Genomic DNA, 18,913 nt, shown 5'->3' on the forward strand with positions numbered 1-18,913 from the left:
ATGTGTATTCCAACATACAGGCGGTATATGAGAGTTCCAGTTGCTCTACCTACTGGGAGGAAATTTTGCTAGAAGTGGATTCCAATTTTCTTGTGTGACTTTCTCTACCAATTTCTCAGCATGATATCTGTATAACATCCCAGCCCAAATCTGTTCTTCTCTTTTCCTAGACAACATAAGCATAATTCCCATGAAGCATCTACCAAAGATTCATCTCAGAAATCCCTGAGGTGCAATCTTTATACTGTGGAGGCTAAAATTTTCCAATCATACTTAAGAAGTACAAATAAATGCAACCTGACAAGAAATAGGAATGGAGATTTGCCAAGTAATTTCCCACAAGGGACACTTTTTAAGGGGCTCTAGTGAATATTACCTCACCAGACTTAGGTAAGTGACAGTACTATTTCTCCCACGACTCCCAAGGGAGTTATAATTTAGTATTTACATTTGCCAAGTGCTTTCTTATTATGCCCACATGCTAATAACAGTCCCTTCTTCTCAGTGATTTAGTCAGTGTTACTGAGAACTGGGCTGTGAGTGAGCAGAACTCAGGCTTCTGCTCTGAGAAAATCCTAGGTCCTGGTTTAATTCTTTCACTGCTTTTTTTTTTTTTTTTTTTTTTTTTTGACTGCCTATGAGAAGCATTAAAGAACTCTGCAATGAAAGTAGGGGGCAAAGATTCACAGAGGCAGATCTGGGGAAGTGAGATCTTCAGGTGACTCTAGGGTCTGACATACAGGGAAATGCTGGTTACCGAAGTTTCGAAGACTTTGTGTGGCTATCTGATAGGTCTATTTTACTTCGTATGAAATTCTCTATTTCTTCCAATTATGTAAGTATTTTAAGTGTGATATTGGTCATGGAGAATTTAGCCTATGTAATTATATGTAAGAAACGTAGTACTTCTGTAGAGAACAAATACGAAGGCTTTCCTGAGTTGGAAGAAACAACAATTACCTCTTAATTAATGCTTCCTCAGCTACCACCCCCAACCTCCTCAAAAAAAAAAAATAAAATAAAATAAAATAAAAAATAAATAAAAATAGCAGGGTACTTTCTTGGCACAGACTCTCAGAAGAATTTTTATTTAAAATGCCAAGGTTTGTGTGACTGGACCATTGGATCATGACTTGCGTCCAGCTGTATGCGTAGACAGGGCTGTCACATTTATATATTTCTCTCATCTCTTCTACCCTAGTTGAATATTCTGGGTGGAGAAAGGGGATGGTGAGCAGAAGGGGCCAGGAGAGCACATGTGCTTGAATACCCAACTAACTTCCTTGCTTCAGCCTTCTCACTTAGAATTAACATTTGAAGCTAGACCTCTAGGATTTCCATCTGCTAGAATTTAATGTTCGAAGTGAGTATTTCCCATGAAGAGTAAAGCATGCAGTTCACTTTTCAGTATTACTTCTTTGAACAAAATCAAAGGGATTCTACATGGTGATATTTTTATGAGTGTTCTATTAGCACTATTAGAGACGTTTCATTTTTACACTCAAACAAAGAAACAGATACATGATTCAATAAATAATTTAATGTATATGTTTCAATAATTCACTGAAAAACAAAATACATGCCATACTCATCAAATTGCTTTTAGCTGGAAGCTTGTCTTTTATGAAAATTGGAAGAGCTTATAAAAACACTTCAATGAAAAAGCAAAACTTGCAGAACCAGTCACCAAGAATACTGAAGTTGTTAGTACTCTAATATTAAACACTCAATGGTGGCAACATTTTCTTTTCTTTTCAGGGTCTGTATATAAAAAGAAGCAGATACTTACGATTCTAGTCATGCTTTCATTACTGATACCCATTTTTTCCCTACCACTATGAATTGAAGAGGAAAACAAAGGCTAAAAGTGTTTTCTTTTTACCCTCAGCATCCTGCCTTTACTCTTCCAGCAGTGAGTAAATTGCTGGTGTATAACAAAAAGGAATTAGAGAAACAAGAATGTAGAAAAATGGTAGCAGAAGAAAGAGAAGAGGAAATTATTGCTTATCAAAGTTTTTACGATTTATATACACTCAGAAGATTAAAAACTGCTAAAAGAGGAACCATGGGTATCTATTATTTGAAAACTTAAAGGTAGCTCTGGGAAGCAGCATGATTTTTGTCATCACAGACAAGAGAAGCTTATGGGCAAAAAGTTAGCTGATACATGTTTTCTTGATAGGAACTGTATCCTATTTTCACCTTTGTCTTTAAAAGCCTAGCACATTTCTTGCTCTTACATCACAAAAGCAAGAACTGGTGGTCTTCATTGGACCCCAGTCTGTCCTCACCTCTGATTCATAGTCTTGGCATTTTGTTCCTCTGCTTCCTGATTTTAGCTGTAATTACATGGAATTTTAAGAAGAGAGTAGATATAAGGAGAAGTCATCTTTTGAGAGTTTCCTAGGCAAATGCATTTGTTTTTGGAAGCTTCACTATACTTTCTTAGTCCTATTCCTAAAGGCCCACTTTGTATGAGTTGTTTGGATTTCAGGCTTTATTTCAGTGGGTACATTTTAATTTCCTAACTAACTTCTCAAAGTGGTTACAATTAAGCTATTAATGTAACAATTATCTCTATTTTCCCTAAATTCTCAAACTTCATGACAACAAAACTACTTTGGTGAAGTACATTTCTTTCTACAAAGTTGTATTTCTGAAGATCTTTGTTTTGAACAGTAAACATTTTTTAAAAATTGTAGAACCATCTGGAAGAACACCTAGCTCCAACTATAAAGAGGGCTAGACTTAAAATTTGCTCAATCGGATATGATATTTTGTAAGGAAGATGGTACCCAAATTTTTGTAGGAATCAATTAATAATCAAGGGCAAACTCAACTCCAATTCATTTTGGAACTTATACTGGAGCCTGCTGCTTCAGAGTCTTTGATCATGAGTCCAATGAAATTTTGATAGGGAAAATTCAGTTTAACTTTGAAGTCAAATTTAAGCAAGGCTTTCATAGTAATCTCACCCTTAATGCTCTTGAAAGGTTTCTTACATTTAGCACATTGTTTTAAATGTGACAATCATTAAATTTTAGAAGATATATGATTAAAACTATAAAGAAAGATTTGTTTAAAAATGTATTTCTGAGTCTAACTTCATGCTGTTATGTGGCCCAGAGTGGCAACACGTGGCTGAGACCTAACCTGCAGCTCTCAGGGAGTGGTGAGAAAGGAGAACTTGTGACTATGAGAGACTCTCCCTTGCACACACCACACTTTCCATCCTTCACTCTTTGTTGTTCATTCTTTCCCAAATTTTCAGGTGCCTGACTAGAAAGATTAGTATATCTTCAGAACATAGTATTGAATCAGCCTATGGAAAATTAATGTAATTATTATGTTCATTTCCAGATGTTGGCTTAATGCCAGCCTATTAAAACTTCTAAAGAAGAAGCTTAAAATAAATAATCATTCTGAGGAAACACGCAAATGAAGACACGCCAGCAAACTCAGTGACGATCTGAGGCGATGGTAAAAATCTCCAGAGGGTATTTCAGAAATTGATTATCTCCATCACAGACTGGTATCGACAGTCAGAATTTCCTTAGCCCTCTTCAGCCTTTTCTTTCTAAAGAGCCTCCAAATTCCTTGCTGCTCCTAGTCCTTAGCCTCTTTCCATTGGTCTTTCTTGCCCGTCTACCTCCAACCCTCTCCCTAAATCATCTATGACATCCTTGTGATGGTTAATATTGAGTCTCAACTTGATTGGATTGAAGGATGAAAAGTATTGTTCCTGGGTGTGTCTGTGAGGGTGTTGCCAAAGGAGACTAACATTTGAATCAGTAAACTGGGAGACTCAGACCCAGCCTCAATCTGGGTGGGCATCATCTAATCAGCTGCCAGCATGGCTGGGATAAAAGCAAGCAGAGGAACGTGGAAGGACTAGACTGGCTGAGTTTTCTGGCCTCCATCTTTCTCCCACACTGGATGCTCCCCGCCCTTAAACATCGGACTTCAGGTTCTTCAGCTTTTGGACTCTTGGACTTATACCAGTGATTTGCCAGGGGCTTTGGGCACTTCGGCCACAGACTGAAGGCTGCACTGTCAGCTTCCCTACTTTTGAGGTTTGGGGACTCGGACTGACTTCCTTGCTCCTCAGCTTGCAGAGAGCCTATTGTGAGACTTCACCTTGTGATTCTGAGTCAACACTCCTTAATAAACTCCCTTTCATATATACATCTATCCTATTAGTCCTGTGGTTGTACAGAACCCTGACTAATACAATCCTCCTGACCGCACTGTGGTATCTCACTGCATCTTACACAGAGGGCTGGTTTCCTATTCAGGGTTTTGAAATTCAAAGGAAAAAAAAAAACCTTTCCTTTTGTTCAGAAGGGTCTCTGCTCCCTCCTCCTGCCTTCCCTGTACCTCACAAGGAGAGGCAGAGTGGCCCTGAAGCCACACTGTCCTCACAGCCCTACCTTGGATGGGCCTCTACTCTTTGCTCTCCTATATCCTCAAGCAGTTTCCTGGGCTGTCAGAACCTTGGTTTTCTCATTTATAAAATTTTGGATAATCATACCTATTTCCTTGGATTGATGGAATAAAAAGGATAATTTACATACACAGTGGCTGGCACATTATAGAGGCTCAATAGATGGTACTGTAATTACTAACTCTAGGCATTTTACTACATTTCATCTTCTAAGCTTTTTTAGCCTCTATCTGTAAATTATTGGTATGGTTGAAATAATTCTCCCTGCCCTTTACAATGGCTTAACTTTTTTTTTTTTTTGTTCCTGATTCAAGTTTTTGTTAAATCCCTGGATTCCTGAAAAGTGAGAGGTACAAGAACTCAAAGACTAAATACAATGTACCATCTCGCAGTAGAGTTTGTTTGGTTCTAAAAATGACTAGGGAGAGAAATTCTTCACTTTCATGGGATTCTTGGGGGGTAATATTCAAGTGTTACAAAAATTATTCTTAATTTAATCTTCTTATTCTTAATTATACTCCTTATACTGGGCTAAAAAATTATATTCTTTTAATATTAATTCAAGCTTCTATCGAGTGATTTTTAAGTCCAACTGCTTAGTTCTATAGGGCCAAGCTACACATTTCTAGTCTATCATAAGTGAATTTCTAATTATATTTCTCCCCTATTTCTTCACTTCCTGGAGTCTGTTCCTGGACTGAGGCACCAATGGTAAAATGATGGGGATAACTTTTGTAAACCAAACATAAAATTCTAAGTCCCCCCTCAATCATCTGAATGGACTTCCTCCTCAGTCAGGGCACTCTTAAAATGAAACCTGAAAGACTGGTTCAGGCCAAGATGGGAAGTGGGGATTGAACATGCCTCATTATACCTCTCCAGCATTAACATCAACACAGACTTTAAGTCTGATAAGAAACATTTTACAACCTAGTCTCTCTGAAGCCTACTACCTGAAGGCTTCCTCTGCAAATAAGAACTTTGGTCTCCACAATCTTTTATCTTAACCCAGATATTCCTTTCTATTAATCCCAGATCTGTCGAGAAACTCAACCAATTGTCAATTAGAAAATTTTTAAATCTACCTATAAGCTGGAAGCCCCTTGCTTCGAGTTGTCCTGCCTTATTGGACCAAACCAATGTATTTCTTTTTTTATTTTATTTTTTATTATACTTTAAGTTCTAGAGTACATGTGCACAACGTGCAGGTTTGATACATAGGTATACATGTGCCATGTTGGTTTGCCATCAACTCATCATTTACATTAGGTATTTTCCCTAATGGTATCTTTCCCCCAGCCCCCCAACCCACAACAGGCCCCGGTGTGTGATGTTCCCCGCCCTGTGTCCAAGTGATCTCATTGTTCAGTTCCCACCTGAGCGAGAACATGTGGTGTTTGCAAACCAAAGTATTTCTTAAATGATTGAAGTCTCAGGTCTCCCTAAAATGTATTAAATATAAAAGCAAGCTGCACCCTGACCACCTTGGGCACATGTTCTCAGGTCTTCCTACGGGTTGTGTCAGGGACCATGGTCATTCATATTTGGCTCAGAATAAATTTCTTCAAATATTTTATGCAGTTTGACTCTTTTTTTTTTTTTTGAGACTTTAGATAACCCATTTACATCATTCAAAATTATTAGCTTCCAAATCACAATCAGGAAACATAGCTGAGATTCAATGTCAATAACTTCAGTGGCCTGAGATTTTATTTTTAAAATAATGATGTCTATTGATGTTAAACTTTAATAAACAAGCACTGATAGCACCAATTTTTGAGAATTAAATAAAATTAGCTTCTACAATACTTTAAACAAATATAAAATTAAACTGGAATTCAGTCTCAACTTGTTCATATTTATTCCTCCTATGAGATGAAATCCAGGATTGGTCAAATCATTATAATTAAGCATTATAATTCTGGACAGTAATCCAGATAGATAAATGTAAAAATTAAATACTGATAAATAGTCTTGTACATGTTTCATAAAAGTGTGACTATTAAAATTGATGCACACAGCTATACATGTGCCCTTATCTATTATTAATGTAAATAATTGTCTCCAAATGTATTAATGATTTTTTTCAATGCACATTTTACAGTTGACAGCTACTATTTTGGGGAAAATTGATGGCTATTTCTGAGCCATAGATAAAAGTGTTTACACCTTGTCATAGATCATTTTGTGCTGCTATAATGAATAACATATTCCATAGTACCTGAGACTGCACAATTTATAAAGAACAGAGATTTATTTCTTATGGTTCTGGAGGCTGGGAAGTCCAAGGTTAAAGGGCTCACATCTGGTGATGGCCTTTTTGCAGTATCCTCACATGGCAGACAGTCACAAGAGCATACATGAAAGAGCAAGAGAGGGCAAGAGGGAGGCCAAACCCACATTTAGCTGGAACCCACTCCCATGATAATGGCATTAATCCATTCAGGAAGGTGAAGCCCTCATGGCCTAGTAATAGGCTCACCATCTTTCTTAATAGTCTCACCTCTTAATATTGTCACAGTGGCAATTACATGTCAACATGAGTTTTGGAGGTGACATTCAAACCACAGCATACTGGATTCAGTGGCATATCATATGACTCTGAAGCATCCCCTCCAGGGATGTACCCTGAGGTTTTTCAAAGGCAACTGCCTCTTAAAAAAAAGGTTTTCTTGCATTGGCTCTTGGAGGACTTGTTTTATTTCTTTAATTATTTCAAGTTTAAAATAATTTCACATCTCATTTGACCATTCGTGGTAGTGTTCTTTTTTTTCTTTTTCTGTGATGTTATTAATAGAGTTGTCTGTGTTTACAATTTGTATCTTTCTTGTGTCGCTTTCCCACAGAACATATATTTGTCTGAAATTCCCTTGGATTTCTCAGAGCAAGCATTATTTAGAATATCTGCATCAGGTCTATTCCAAGTTCCAAGGAAAAACTCATTTAATTCCAATGAGAGGGTAGAAGTAATGTTAACAGGGATTCAAAAAGTGAGAAATTGTACATTTTTGCCTATACATGCAGTTCCCACTTCTTGCTGAATTCATATGATTAATTTTCTTTGCAATTTATTCAGTCATTTTGTTTACTATATTACTGCAAAATAGAAAAGTAAGATCTGGGGTTTTCAAAGATCTTAACTGATGCTGTAAGTGACAAAACGTTATCTGGTCATAGCTCATCTTTTTTTTAGGTGTTTGTAAAAGCTATATTCCTGGTGTTTTTGTGAGCTTACCTTGTCTGACGGCTAGTGTGGTGGTATAGACCAAGAAGAGAAGAATGTAATTGAGGAAACTCTGGAAGACTGGTGTGTTGGCATGGAAATCTTCTGACAAATACTTGCTAGTCAAGCCAATTCCACAAATAAGGAGGGATAACACCTGGCCCAGGGCCACAGAGATTAACATCTCCCTGAGAAATAAAGAAAAAAAAAAAAACAGCAAAGGTCAGCAGGAAGCCCATTAAAACAACAGCAGTTAAAATTTTTTGAGCACTGGTAGCATGCACTGGGTTAAGTGCAATTAAATATTATTCCCTTTAGTCCTTCACAGAAATCCCTTGAGGAAGGTGCAATGATTACTGAGATTTTACAGAGAAGGAAACCAAAGCTTAGAGTGGTTAAGGAGTTTGCTCACAGTCATGTAACTAGGAAGTGGCAAAAAACTGGGATTTGAGACCAACTCTCTGAAAGAGCCTGCCTTCTAGCTACTGACCTCTCGGTGCCAATGGGAGTGGGGAGTGGGTGGCATCATCTTGATGCTCACCATAGTATTAATGAAATATTTAGTGATGGCGAGACAGTACCTGAACACTGACTAGGAGGGACCATATTCCCGCCTCATCCTCAGGTTCTTGTACTGATAAAGGGAGACTATTTTCTTCATAGATTGAAATCCCAGATCCAGAAACCCCTGTGTGAAATGGCTATACACTATACATATCCCTGAAAACCAGAAGGACCATCTGCTGTCCATTCCCAGACTCTAGAACTCAGTTTGCTCTAGGAAGCTTTGATGAGCATTAGGTGTCTGCTCTCTTCTGCTCAAGTTACAATTGCCTGCACACTAAAACTGCTATTCATGAAGGAGACTCAGTACTGTGATGATGTAATACAACCTTTCAAATTAAGCCAATTTTTTTGTGGCTTTTTCATAGGCACTGCCCCTATAGACCTCTGTAGCGGGGACTACAGGCAAGGTTCAAGGCGTTCATTTTGCATACAAATAAAATGCCCTCACAAGCTTTATGGGCACATACACCCACATGCTTTTACACAGAAAAAGCCCCTGGAAATACAAAGCAGATTTCTGCACTCCCTGAAAGTCGCATCTGACTTGTCTGGTTTATTTATAGAAAGAGTAATATAATAGAAGCAAGCAGTAGTATTTCTTTCAATAAAAGTTTTATTTTATTTTTAATTGACACATAATAATGGTACATATTTATGCAATCCAGTCTTATGTTTCGATACATGTTCACATTGTATAATAATCAAAGCAGAACAATGGGCAGATCAAAAATTTATCATTTCTTTGTGGTGAGCACATTCAAAATCTTCTCTTCTAGCTCTTTTGGAATATACAACACATTATTGTTAACTATATCACTCTAGTTTGTAATGTAGCATTATTTCTAAACAAAAAGCTTTAGGCAAAGGATTTGCGGTGTTACATATTTAGTCCCCCATAACAGATGTGAGTCCAATTTTCTGGAATGAGCACAGAGTCCTGGGCAGTACTTTGGTTGTATTTTGCTTTAAAAAAGAAAAAACATCAGCTATATTTTGTTCATTCCATCTGCTTCCAAGAGGAGGAAAAACTGTGGCAAGGCATGTGGGCATGCAGAGAAGAATTTTCTGAGGTTAACCTATTTCCAGGTACCGGCTCCTGACCTCTGAATTCAATCTCTATAAAGAAGTCAAATACATACTTCTAAACATCCACGTTTAAAATGTCAGTATGCTGCTTAAAAATCTTAGAATAGTTCCTTACAGAATGCAGAGATCTATAAGGTCTGTATTGAACATCTGCAAAGATGCCTGCTGACATAGCCTTTACATTCCTGCTGCTCTTCCTTTTCTGGAAGCTGAGCTGGTCTTGGGACTTGCTCTGACCAACAGAACATGGGGGAAGGGATGTCATGTGACTTCTGGGCCTAAGCCGTATAAAGCTCTACAACTTCCATTTTCTGCCCTCATAAAACATAGCTTCCATGTACTTCAGTTTTGAGAGCATGTGAAAAAAAGAGAAATCCAGCCAGCCATCACTGTCCTGACATGTGAGTGAGGCTTCTGGATTCTCCTGCTCCAGTCAAACCATGCCAACATATGCCACCATGGAGCAGAGATGAACCACCCCGAAAGATTGCTGCCTAATTGAAGAACTGCGAGAAATAATACATGAAGCTGTTTTAGGGCATGCAGATGTACAATGGCTTGTTACATGGCCAACAAATAACTGAAATCATGTCCTAAACACTCTCCCTCCATTCCCACTACCTCTGGAACATGACCCTCTGTTTCCCTGTATTACTCCTCCATGACGCACTTTCAGCCTTACAGAGCTACTTGCACTTCAGCAGTGAGTCATGGTCTTCTGTGCCTGCATTCCCTTGCATGTGTTATTATTTCCAAATGTTCATTGTGCCTTTGCCAGTCTGACTCTTATGCATCTTTCAAGATTTGGCTTCTATGTCACTCCCTTTGAGAAGTGTTACCTGTCTTCTCTTCCCTGGGATGCATCTCTTTGTTACTTCTATCTCATTGTATTGAAACTAATGCCTTTACACTTCTTGCCTCAGCTGGACTGTGATGCTTGTACCATGTTCTTCACTGTATCTACAGCCATGCAGTACCATTGAAAGGAGTAGAAAAGTAGACAGTGCAGAGGAGGCCTAGGCAACATGAAACAGTTTATTGAAATAAAGGGGATGATTAATAAAAGAAAGAAAGGTAGAGGTAAAAAGGAGTACCAGAATTAACTCAAATGATTTTTAAAGGCCAGGTACAGTGGCTCACACCTATAATCCCAACACTCTGGGAGGCTAAGGCAGGAGGATCACTTGAATCCAGGAGTTTAAGACCAGCCTGGACAACATAGTGAGTCTTCATTTCTACAAAATATTTAAAAAATTATCCAAGTGTGATGGCACGTGCCTGTAGTCCCAGCTCCTTGGGAGGCTGAGGCAGGAGGACTGCTTGGGCTTGGGAGGTCAAGTGTGTAAGTGAGCCATGATTACACCATTGTACTCAAGCCTGGGCTACAGAGCAAGACCCCACCTCTTATAAAAAAATTAAAGGTTTTTAAGACTGCCTAAGATAAGTATAATACCTACTGACAAAAATAATGATAAGGAGCTGGTTTTAGTGGAGAAACAATACATATTTGAGGTATAGTGAACTTGAGATGCCAGATGAACTTCCAAATGATCCAGCAGCATTAGTAGCATGGGATCGGAGTGGGATAGGGAGGTCAACCAGGAGATAAATATGCAGAGGTTATACTCATAAAAGTGATGGTGAAAATACTGGAAATGGATAATATCCCCAAGAAAGGGAGAGCAGGAGAGAAAGTAAGAGAGCCTTGGGAAATATCTTTGGGGAATCCCAAGGTTGGAGGTGGATGAGGGAGAAGAAGCACATCACTGGAGTCGGAAGTGGTTAGAAGGCTAAGAGGAAGAGCAAGAGAGTTTTGGTGTTAAGGAAACCAAAAGAAAAGAGACATTCATGGATTGAATAGTTGTAATACTTAATGTTGCTTAGAGGGTAGAGAGAATGAAGACTGACAAGACATAATTTGTAGTCACTGTCATCCTTTAAGAGTTTTGGTTGAGTGGAGAGGAACAGAGTAGCATTGGTGTCATGAAAACCAAGAGAACAGAGAGTTTCATGGAGGGGATAGCTAGTAGGGACTAAGTGAAAAGGAAATGGTGAGAAATTAAAGGTGTTGACTTTGCAGAATTTTGAAGAATTCAAAAAATTCATGGAAGGAATTTGATATAGTCACCATGTAACAATATCAATGATAGTTAAAATAATAATGTTTAAAATGATTTAAAAATTAATTAAGCTTATCCTATCACTGGATCATTCTTGATTATTTGCATAATAACTTACATTCCCAAATGGAAGAAATATGACTAGAGTTACAACTAATATATAAGCGTTGTTCTTGATGCTGAGTATGTCTCCTGGAGAATGCTATGTATGGAGAGCATCTCCTTGGGACAAGAAGGGTGAAAACTATTGCTATGACATGGATTCCTGCAGCTCTATAAATTACAACTATAGTGTTCAAAACTTTGGCAATATGCTATGCCTTTCCTGAACAAAATCACACCACAAATAAATGACAGATTACTTATATAAGAGAATACAATTTTAGTCTTTCTTATGTATATGCGCCAACATAGTATAAAGTAGCATTCTATATGCCATACACTATACATGTAAAGATGAACAAGACACAGTCCTTGTCACTGGAGAGCTACTAAACTAAGATTTGGGAGCTAGGTCCTCAAATAACTTAGTGTAAAATGGAGCCAATTAAGCTAAAACAACAATAATAATTCATATTTAGTAAGTTCTTACTATGTGCCAAGCCACGGGCTTAGACTTACACATATTATCTTAGTTAATCCTCATAATAACCTTATAAGGCAGCTATTATTACTGTTTGATTTTATAGATAAGTTAACTGATGCTTAGAGAAGTTAAACAAACAGCCCAAGGTCACAGAGCTAACAAGGGGAAGAGTTTGGATGCAAACTAGGTTATGTGGTTCCAAATCTCAACTTTTTAATTACTATGCTGTACTACTATTTTGATGGCAAAAATATACTCTGTGCCCTCATAGAGTGCAAGAACTTAGAGTTAGCAACCTAAGTGGTTGGTTTCCAGAAATATTCTAGAGGCGGTAAAGACAAAAACAAGTCTGGGACTGACCCTCTGATGAAAACTCTTGCATCAAGATATCTGAAATGTGTGCCTTTCAACAAGAGGTCAATACAACTCTATTCTTGTTTCTTCAGTCAAACAAAACATCAAGTCTGCTGTATTCAATTTCTGCTTTTAATTAGTGGCCATGTCATTCAGCTGCTGGTGGTGTGATTTGATGGAGAATACAAATTATGGTTTTATTGGTCATGCTAATGAGCACGGCATGTAAAACAGGAAGGAGTGAAAGGAATCTTTTATCAGATTAGTTCATGAGTCTTTTTCCTACTGCAGGGAGCTAGATATTGTAGCTATTGCAGCCTGCATATCTGAGCTAGTTCCTAGAGTCACCAAATAAATAAGTAAATAAAAATAGAAATAAACCTAAATGCCTAAATGTTGACACTCTGCTAACTATGCCCCTTGCCCTGCCATCTTGCCCTGATCAAATTCTCTTTTGTTCTCTATTAGGACAGGACAAATCCATTTGGTGATGTGTTGTACAAAAATGTTCTCCCTGCTCTCTCTGCCTTAGGATCTCTTTGGTTCATTTGCTGTTGCCCTATCCCTTCTAAATATTTTTTTCCTTAGATAACTGCTACGGGAGATCTGTGATCCTTTCACCTAACTCCTCATGGTCTTATGACAATGTTTTCTTCAGAGACTCTCTGTTTAGCCACTCCCTGCTCCCAAGGGTGAGGCAAGTGTCCTCACCTGCATTTCCCTATCACTATTTGCACTCATCATATTGTGTAGCTCATAAGCTCCTGAAAATAAGGGAATGTATTTTATTGTTTTCTGTTTCTAGTGCCTTGAGGACTGCTGGACAGAAATAAAACAGATGCTCAATAAACACAGGATGAAAGAGTGAACAAATTTATGAGTAAACAAATATCTGTAAATGAAAATGGCAAAGTCTTAGAAGATTTGAAAGATGGTTGTTTATCTTACCTTGAAAAACTACTAGCTCTGAAAGACAAAAATCATGTTGTTTTTCACTGTATTCCATCTGCCAGTTAGACATTGAGATTAATAAGCTATTTTTCTGGTGCTTTTCAGAGCAAGCCTGGTAAGGTGCTATCTTGCAAAAATGATGCTAAATATGGTGCCGGTTGGAATTTTGCACAGCGAGCTGTAGGTTATTCATGTAGTATATGGAATAACACACCAGATGCATTCTAACATAAGATACATAGTTCCTATAATTTTAGTGGCAGAAATAGAAAGGAGACTATGATACACATTTCCATCTTCTTTGTTTATGCGTTTAAAAGGACACCCTATCCACTTTAAACTCAGAATGACTAGACAATGAAAAATGCATGAGTCTCAAGAAAAATAGTGCTGCTGGAAGCTGAATATCTGTTATAATAGAGCTTGTATTCATAAAGACTGACATAACCATTACCACTGGCACTTTGTTCTGTTAAAGAAACAGACTTTAGAATTTTGAGAGTAAACTTGTGTTACAAATTAGATATTCAAAATAGTAAGATTTAAAATAAAGCATAAACTGAATCTTGTTTTCTTCTCTTAGTTATAAGAATACATTCTTTTAAAAGGTATGAAGAATTTCAACATAGTGTTACATAATCATATTGCTTTGTAATTCTTTGCCACAAAAGTGAAACAATTATGTTATCATCTTCAATTACAGCACATCAACCTTTCTGTGGCGACATCTTCATTCTGATAACTATTCTCAGGCAAGTCATGTCAGATCTGAGTCAGCATATGAATTCAAACATGCATACATAACGAACACTTAAGTATATTGCCTGGACTAAAATCAATGCCCCTTGAACGTGGGAGAAGCGTGTTCTACCATGTTCTTTGACAAGATTCTTGTTTGCAGAAGTTAGGCCATTGACTTCTATAAGCTTTTTGCTGAAAGGTTTTTTGTTTTTTGTTTTTTTTTTTCCGACAGACTGGAGTGCGGTGGCGCAATCTTGGCTCACTGCAAGCTCCGCCTCCCGGGTTCACGTCATTCTCCTGCCTCAGCCTCCCGAGTAGCTGGGACTACAGGCGCCCGACACGGCGCCCGGCTATTTTTTTTGTATTTTTTTAGTAGAGACGGGGTTTCACCGTGTTAGCCAGGATGGTCTCGATCTCCTGACCTCGTGATCCGCCCGCCTCGGCCTCCCAAAGTGCTGGGATTACAGGCGTGAGCCACCGCGCCCGGCCTGCTGAAAGGTTTTTTTTGTTTGTTTGTTCGTTTGTTTTTTGTTTGTTTGTTTGTTTGTTTTGAGACGGAGTCTCGCCCTGTCGCCCAGGCTGGAGTGCAGTGGCCGGATCTCAGCTCACTTTTTTTTTTTTTTTAAATCACATTCAAGCGTTAATTAGGCTTATATGTAAGAAGATTATTAGGCAAAAAGAAAATATACACCTTCAGAGATTTGTCATTAATTGGGGTTTCTTTGCCTCACGTTTTGCATTCATAGACTTGAATCTGTTCTTTGGCTCCGTGGTATCCATTTTGTTTTCCGAATTAGGTAAGAGAAACCAAGTAAGACGCAAGGAAGTGCTTTAAACATAATGTTTTACTGGGTCATTGAGGCACTAAGTGTAGGAGATTTTTGAGACTGGTGTGAGAGGAGCGGTCACAGATGCTCTTGGATACTGTATGTTCTATGTTCACAGAAGTAACACAGAAAACTGAAAAGGCACCAGATAGGGAGCTGGAAGCCCCTAAGTTCTACTAATTAAGCTCCATGATTGTGTATATATCTCACTCTGGGTTTGGGCTTCTTCATGTAAAATAACGATATGATTATTGACACATGTGTATGACACTTCGTATGCTCCCTTTCCTATTCATCCTTTTGATCTCACCTATCTCCAGTGTCTCTGGCCACTTACTCCAGCTCCAGTGGTTGCTGCTATGACCAACTCTGCATAGACTATAACCAACATTATGTGGGCACAACCCAGGGGCCCTGTGTCCGATGTCCCGCCTATGTATCTCATGCCTTCTTTCCTGGGGATTCTCAGTTGATACAGAGGTCTAGATCCTACAGGAACCTGTTTCGTGCCCACTCATGAGCAACTGGAACGTGCAGGGGAATTACTGCACCTGACCAGTAGGAAACTCTAGCAGACAGATACATTCTTTCTTTCTCCTCCACACAGAGTGCACTGTGAAGCAGTCATTTATACAGGCTCTGAATATGGCCCTGACTCACAAGGTTCTCAGTGTGTACCCTGTACCCTTGTGCTGTGTCTCCCTCTTTGCCTTCCCCAATCCTGCTCCTTGTGATTGTATGCCTTAATAAAGTAGAACATACAAGCCTCTATCTGTCTTCTACAGGACTCAGGCTAACATAATGAGATTTATGTTTTCTTCTACGCCACAATTCAGACTTACTTTTAGAAGATACTGATCTGTGCACATCAACTCTTGGAATTTGTATCTTTGATCCTAAAGTCTATTCCTTTTGTGAATTTGATTAAACTCTTTGGTAGCCAAGTTACCAGCAATGTTTATTCATTTATTGTGTGCAAACTCTGTGGGTTTTGGGATTAGCCACAGAGAAACAAATCAGTCCGTAGCATTTGCCAAGGCCTGCTGGGTGCAGGTTATGAGAAAGGAATGCTTGGCCCTGCCTCCCGGAAGCTTAGAGGGAGCACGAAACAAATAAATTAAACTAAACAGAGAATAGAAAAATAACCATGTAGTCAAATAAATTTATATGAAAGTGCTGGAAGCTGGGATAATTTTAGTTTTTAAAAGTGGACGAAGCCAATCTGAAAAGGTTCCCTAGAGAACATAGTTTTGACTCTTTGTTTTTTAAATAATGAGAGAGATGTAATTTGAGAAGTTGGCATGTCATCACAGGAAAGGGAATGCCCTGCTGTCTCAGAAGCAGGGACTGACATGGAATCACTTGGCTGGTCAGGGAGAAACCATAATAGAAGAGATGGGTAAACAGAGGTAAGCACAGAGGAATTGAAAGTGCAGGGTACAGTTTTAATTCAGAAGAACTCATTCTTTGACATTTTTGAGCGAAGGACATGAAGTAAGCACCAGCCATAATGTCCTCATATTTATCTGCTCATTCCATTAGTCAGAACCAAATCCTCCTTTTATTATGGCTAAAGAAAAAAAGTTTCAATAAGAGGCAAGAGTGAAGAACCAGACATCTCTTTCTGCAAATGAGACATTCCCACTCACTCCGTTAGCTCCACAATACAGGCCTGTCTGAGGGAGACATGCTGGTGCATCTGTATTTTCATCCCAACATGGCAAAGCATCAGTGTTCTACTATTTACTTCCCCAGATCTTCAGCGTGTCTTTTTATGGATCTTTCAACATTAATTGTCAACAGAAAAGTGTGTTTTAATCTGTGGCCATCCCGTTTTTCCTGTGTGTTACAACCATCTTTACAGTAACAGGAAAAAGGGTTTTCCCAATAGTATAAAAATTTTATTTTTTAATAAGTTGAGGCTAATTAAACAATTATTATTACAGTTAATAAAAAATTTTTAAAGTAATGAGTTGCATAACTTTAAATGTAACCTCCCCACACCCCCAAACTGCAGAAGTCATCTTCATGTTATGGTTGCTTAGTTTTTTAATTGCTTGCTAACACTGTGTCAGGCAGTATCTTAAGGTACACTGTACACTTAGAACAAAGCCAAACTTTAATAAAAATGGAAGTAAATCCATATTTAAAATTGTCTTTCTGACAGTTACAAATTTTAGTTAATACTTATGTTACATATGATTACATTTTATTTTATTTGTTTTACTCTGTAATGTGGCTGATGAAGAAGGGTCAGATTAAAAACAAGAGAAGTTTTAATTGACCTTTTTTGTGTTACTTATGGTATATTTTGGTATTCTCTTTGACTTTCAGCTTTTGTGTAGGAATTATTTTTAAATCGACAATACTATTTCTTTGCAAAGTTTAGTTACTGAACTAGTAAAACTGCGAAATCCTTTAACCAGATCCACATAAGTGGAGCAAAGTCAGGAAAAGCCCCTTCTGGTAGCAGAACATTTACTCCTGTGTCAAAGACTCTGATATACCTTAAAAGAGTCACCCATGGAAAGAAACCAGTCAGAAAAGACCACATGATTCCCTTCTTATGAAGTGCACAGCACCGGCCAATCCACAAAGACGGGAAACAGCTGCTTGCTTAGGCTTGCAGGTATGGAGAGGTAGGGAGTGACAGCTAATGAATGGGTACGAATTTCTTTTTGAGGTGATAAAATTGTTCTAGGATAGACTGTAGTGTTGGTTGAATGGATCTGTATATGAAATACTAATATACTAAAAACCATTGAATTGTACACTTTAAATGGGTAAACTGTATGGTAAGTAAATTAAATCACAACAAATTTGTTATTAAAAATAAAGAGAAGGAAGGAAGAGAATAAAAGAGAGAAGAAAAATATAAGGAAAAGGAAAATAAAATTATGCAGCTGTTCGAAAAAGAAAAACAAGAAAGATTTGAATATCTAACTTAACTGAGTGATTGCACAAGGGTCAATTTACATGTTAAAAAGTAACAAAACTTAATTTCTTATTTTTTCCACATATAAAATAAATATATTTTTTCTTCCTTTTCACATATAAAGTAATGATAATATTTTCTTCCGTAATACTAGGGGATCATCTTGTTTTCCCCCTGGGATGTATACTCTTACTTTAGAGACAACTGACAAGGTAAGGTTTTTTTTTAACATTTTTAATTTTTTTTTTTTTTAAGTTCGCAATACATGTGTAGGATGTCCAGGTTTCTTACACAGGTAAACCTGTGCCAAGGTGGTTTGCTGCCCCTATCAACCCATGACCTAGGTATTAAGCCCAGCATGCACTAGCTATTTATCCTGATGCTTTCCCTCCCCCCGACCCCCTGCAGGCCCCAGTGTGTGTTGTTCCCCTCCCTGTGTCCATGTGTTCTCATGGTTCAGCTCTCACGTATAAGGGAGAACATGCTGTGTTTGGTTTTCTGTTCCTGTGTTAGTTTGCTGAGGATAATGGCTTCCGACTTCATCCATGTCCCTGCAAAGGACATGATTTTGTTCCTTTTTATGGCTGCATAGTATTCTGTGGTGTGTGTGTACCACATTTTTTTATGCAGTCTATCACTGATGGGCATTTGGGTTGATTCCATGTCTTTGCTATTGTGAACAGTGCTGCAATGAACATATGCATGTATCTTTATAATAGAATGATTTATATTCCTTTGGGTATATACCCAGTAATGGGATTGCTGGGTCAAATGGCAGTTCTGGTTCTAGGTCTTTGAGGAATCGCTGTCTTCCACAATGGTTGAACTAAAAAGGTAAGTTTTTAATCACTAGCTTGTTTGGTTCAAGAGGCTTTGCCATCTTCCATCAGAAAACCAGCATGGTATAGTCAAGTGAGAAGTTTTGAAACTAAATAGATCTGAATTTGGATCCTAACTCTGCCACTAACCAGCTGAGACTCATTTTCTTCATCTGTAAAATGGAGATCATAATACATATCCCACAGGCTGTCATGAGGATTAAACAAGATAGTTTACATAAACTGCCTCCTACAGTAACG

The 18,913-nt window shown here is 38.1% G+C and overlaps 1 protein-coding gene across 3 annotated transcripts in view; it reads right to left on the reverse strand.

The window, feature by feature from the left end:
* The window catches only part of SLC35F1 (solute carrier family 35 member F1), a 400,531-nt gene that overhangs the window by 158,515 nt on the left and 223,103 nt on the right, over window positions 1-18,913 (reverse strand). For all 3 annotated transcript variants that reach the window (XM_050786549.1, XM_050786550.1, XM_050786551.1), the window contains one exon: window positions 7,680-7,855. In XM_050786549.1, coding sequence (XP_050642506.1) covers window positions 7,680-7,855 — 176 coding nt within the window. The remainder of the gene's footprint in view (window positions 1-7,679; window positions 7,856-18,913) is intronic.

Source organism: Macaca thibetana, chromosome 4 (genome assembly GCF_024542745.1).
Source record: "Macaca thibetana thibetana isolate TM-01 chromosome 4, ASM2454274v1, whole genome shotgun sequence".
NCBI lineage: Eukaryota > Metazoa > Chordata > Mammalia > Primates > Cercopithecidae > Macaca > Macaca thibetana.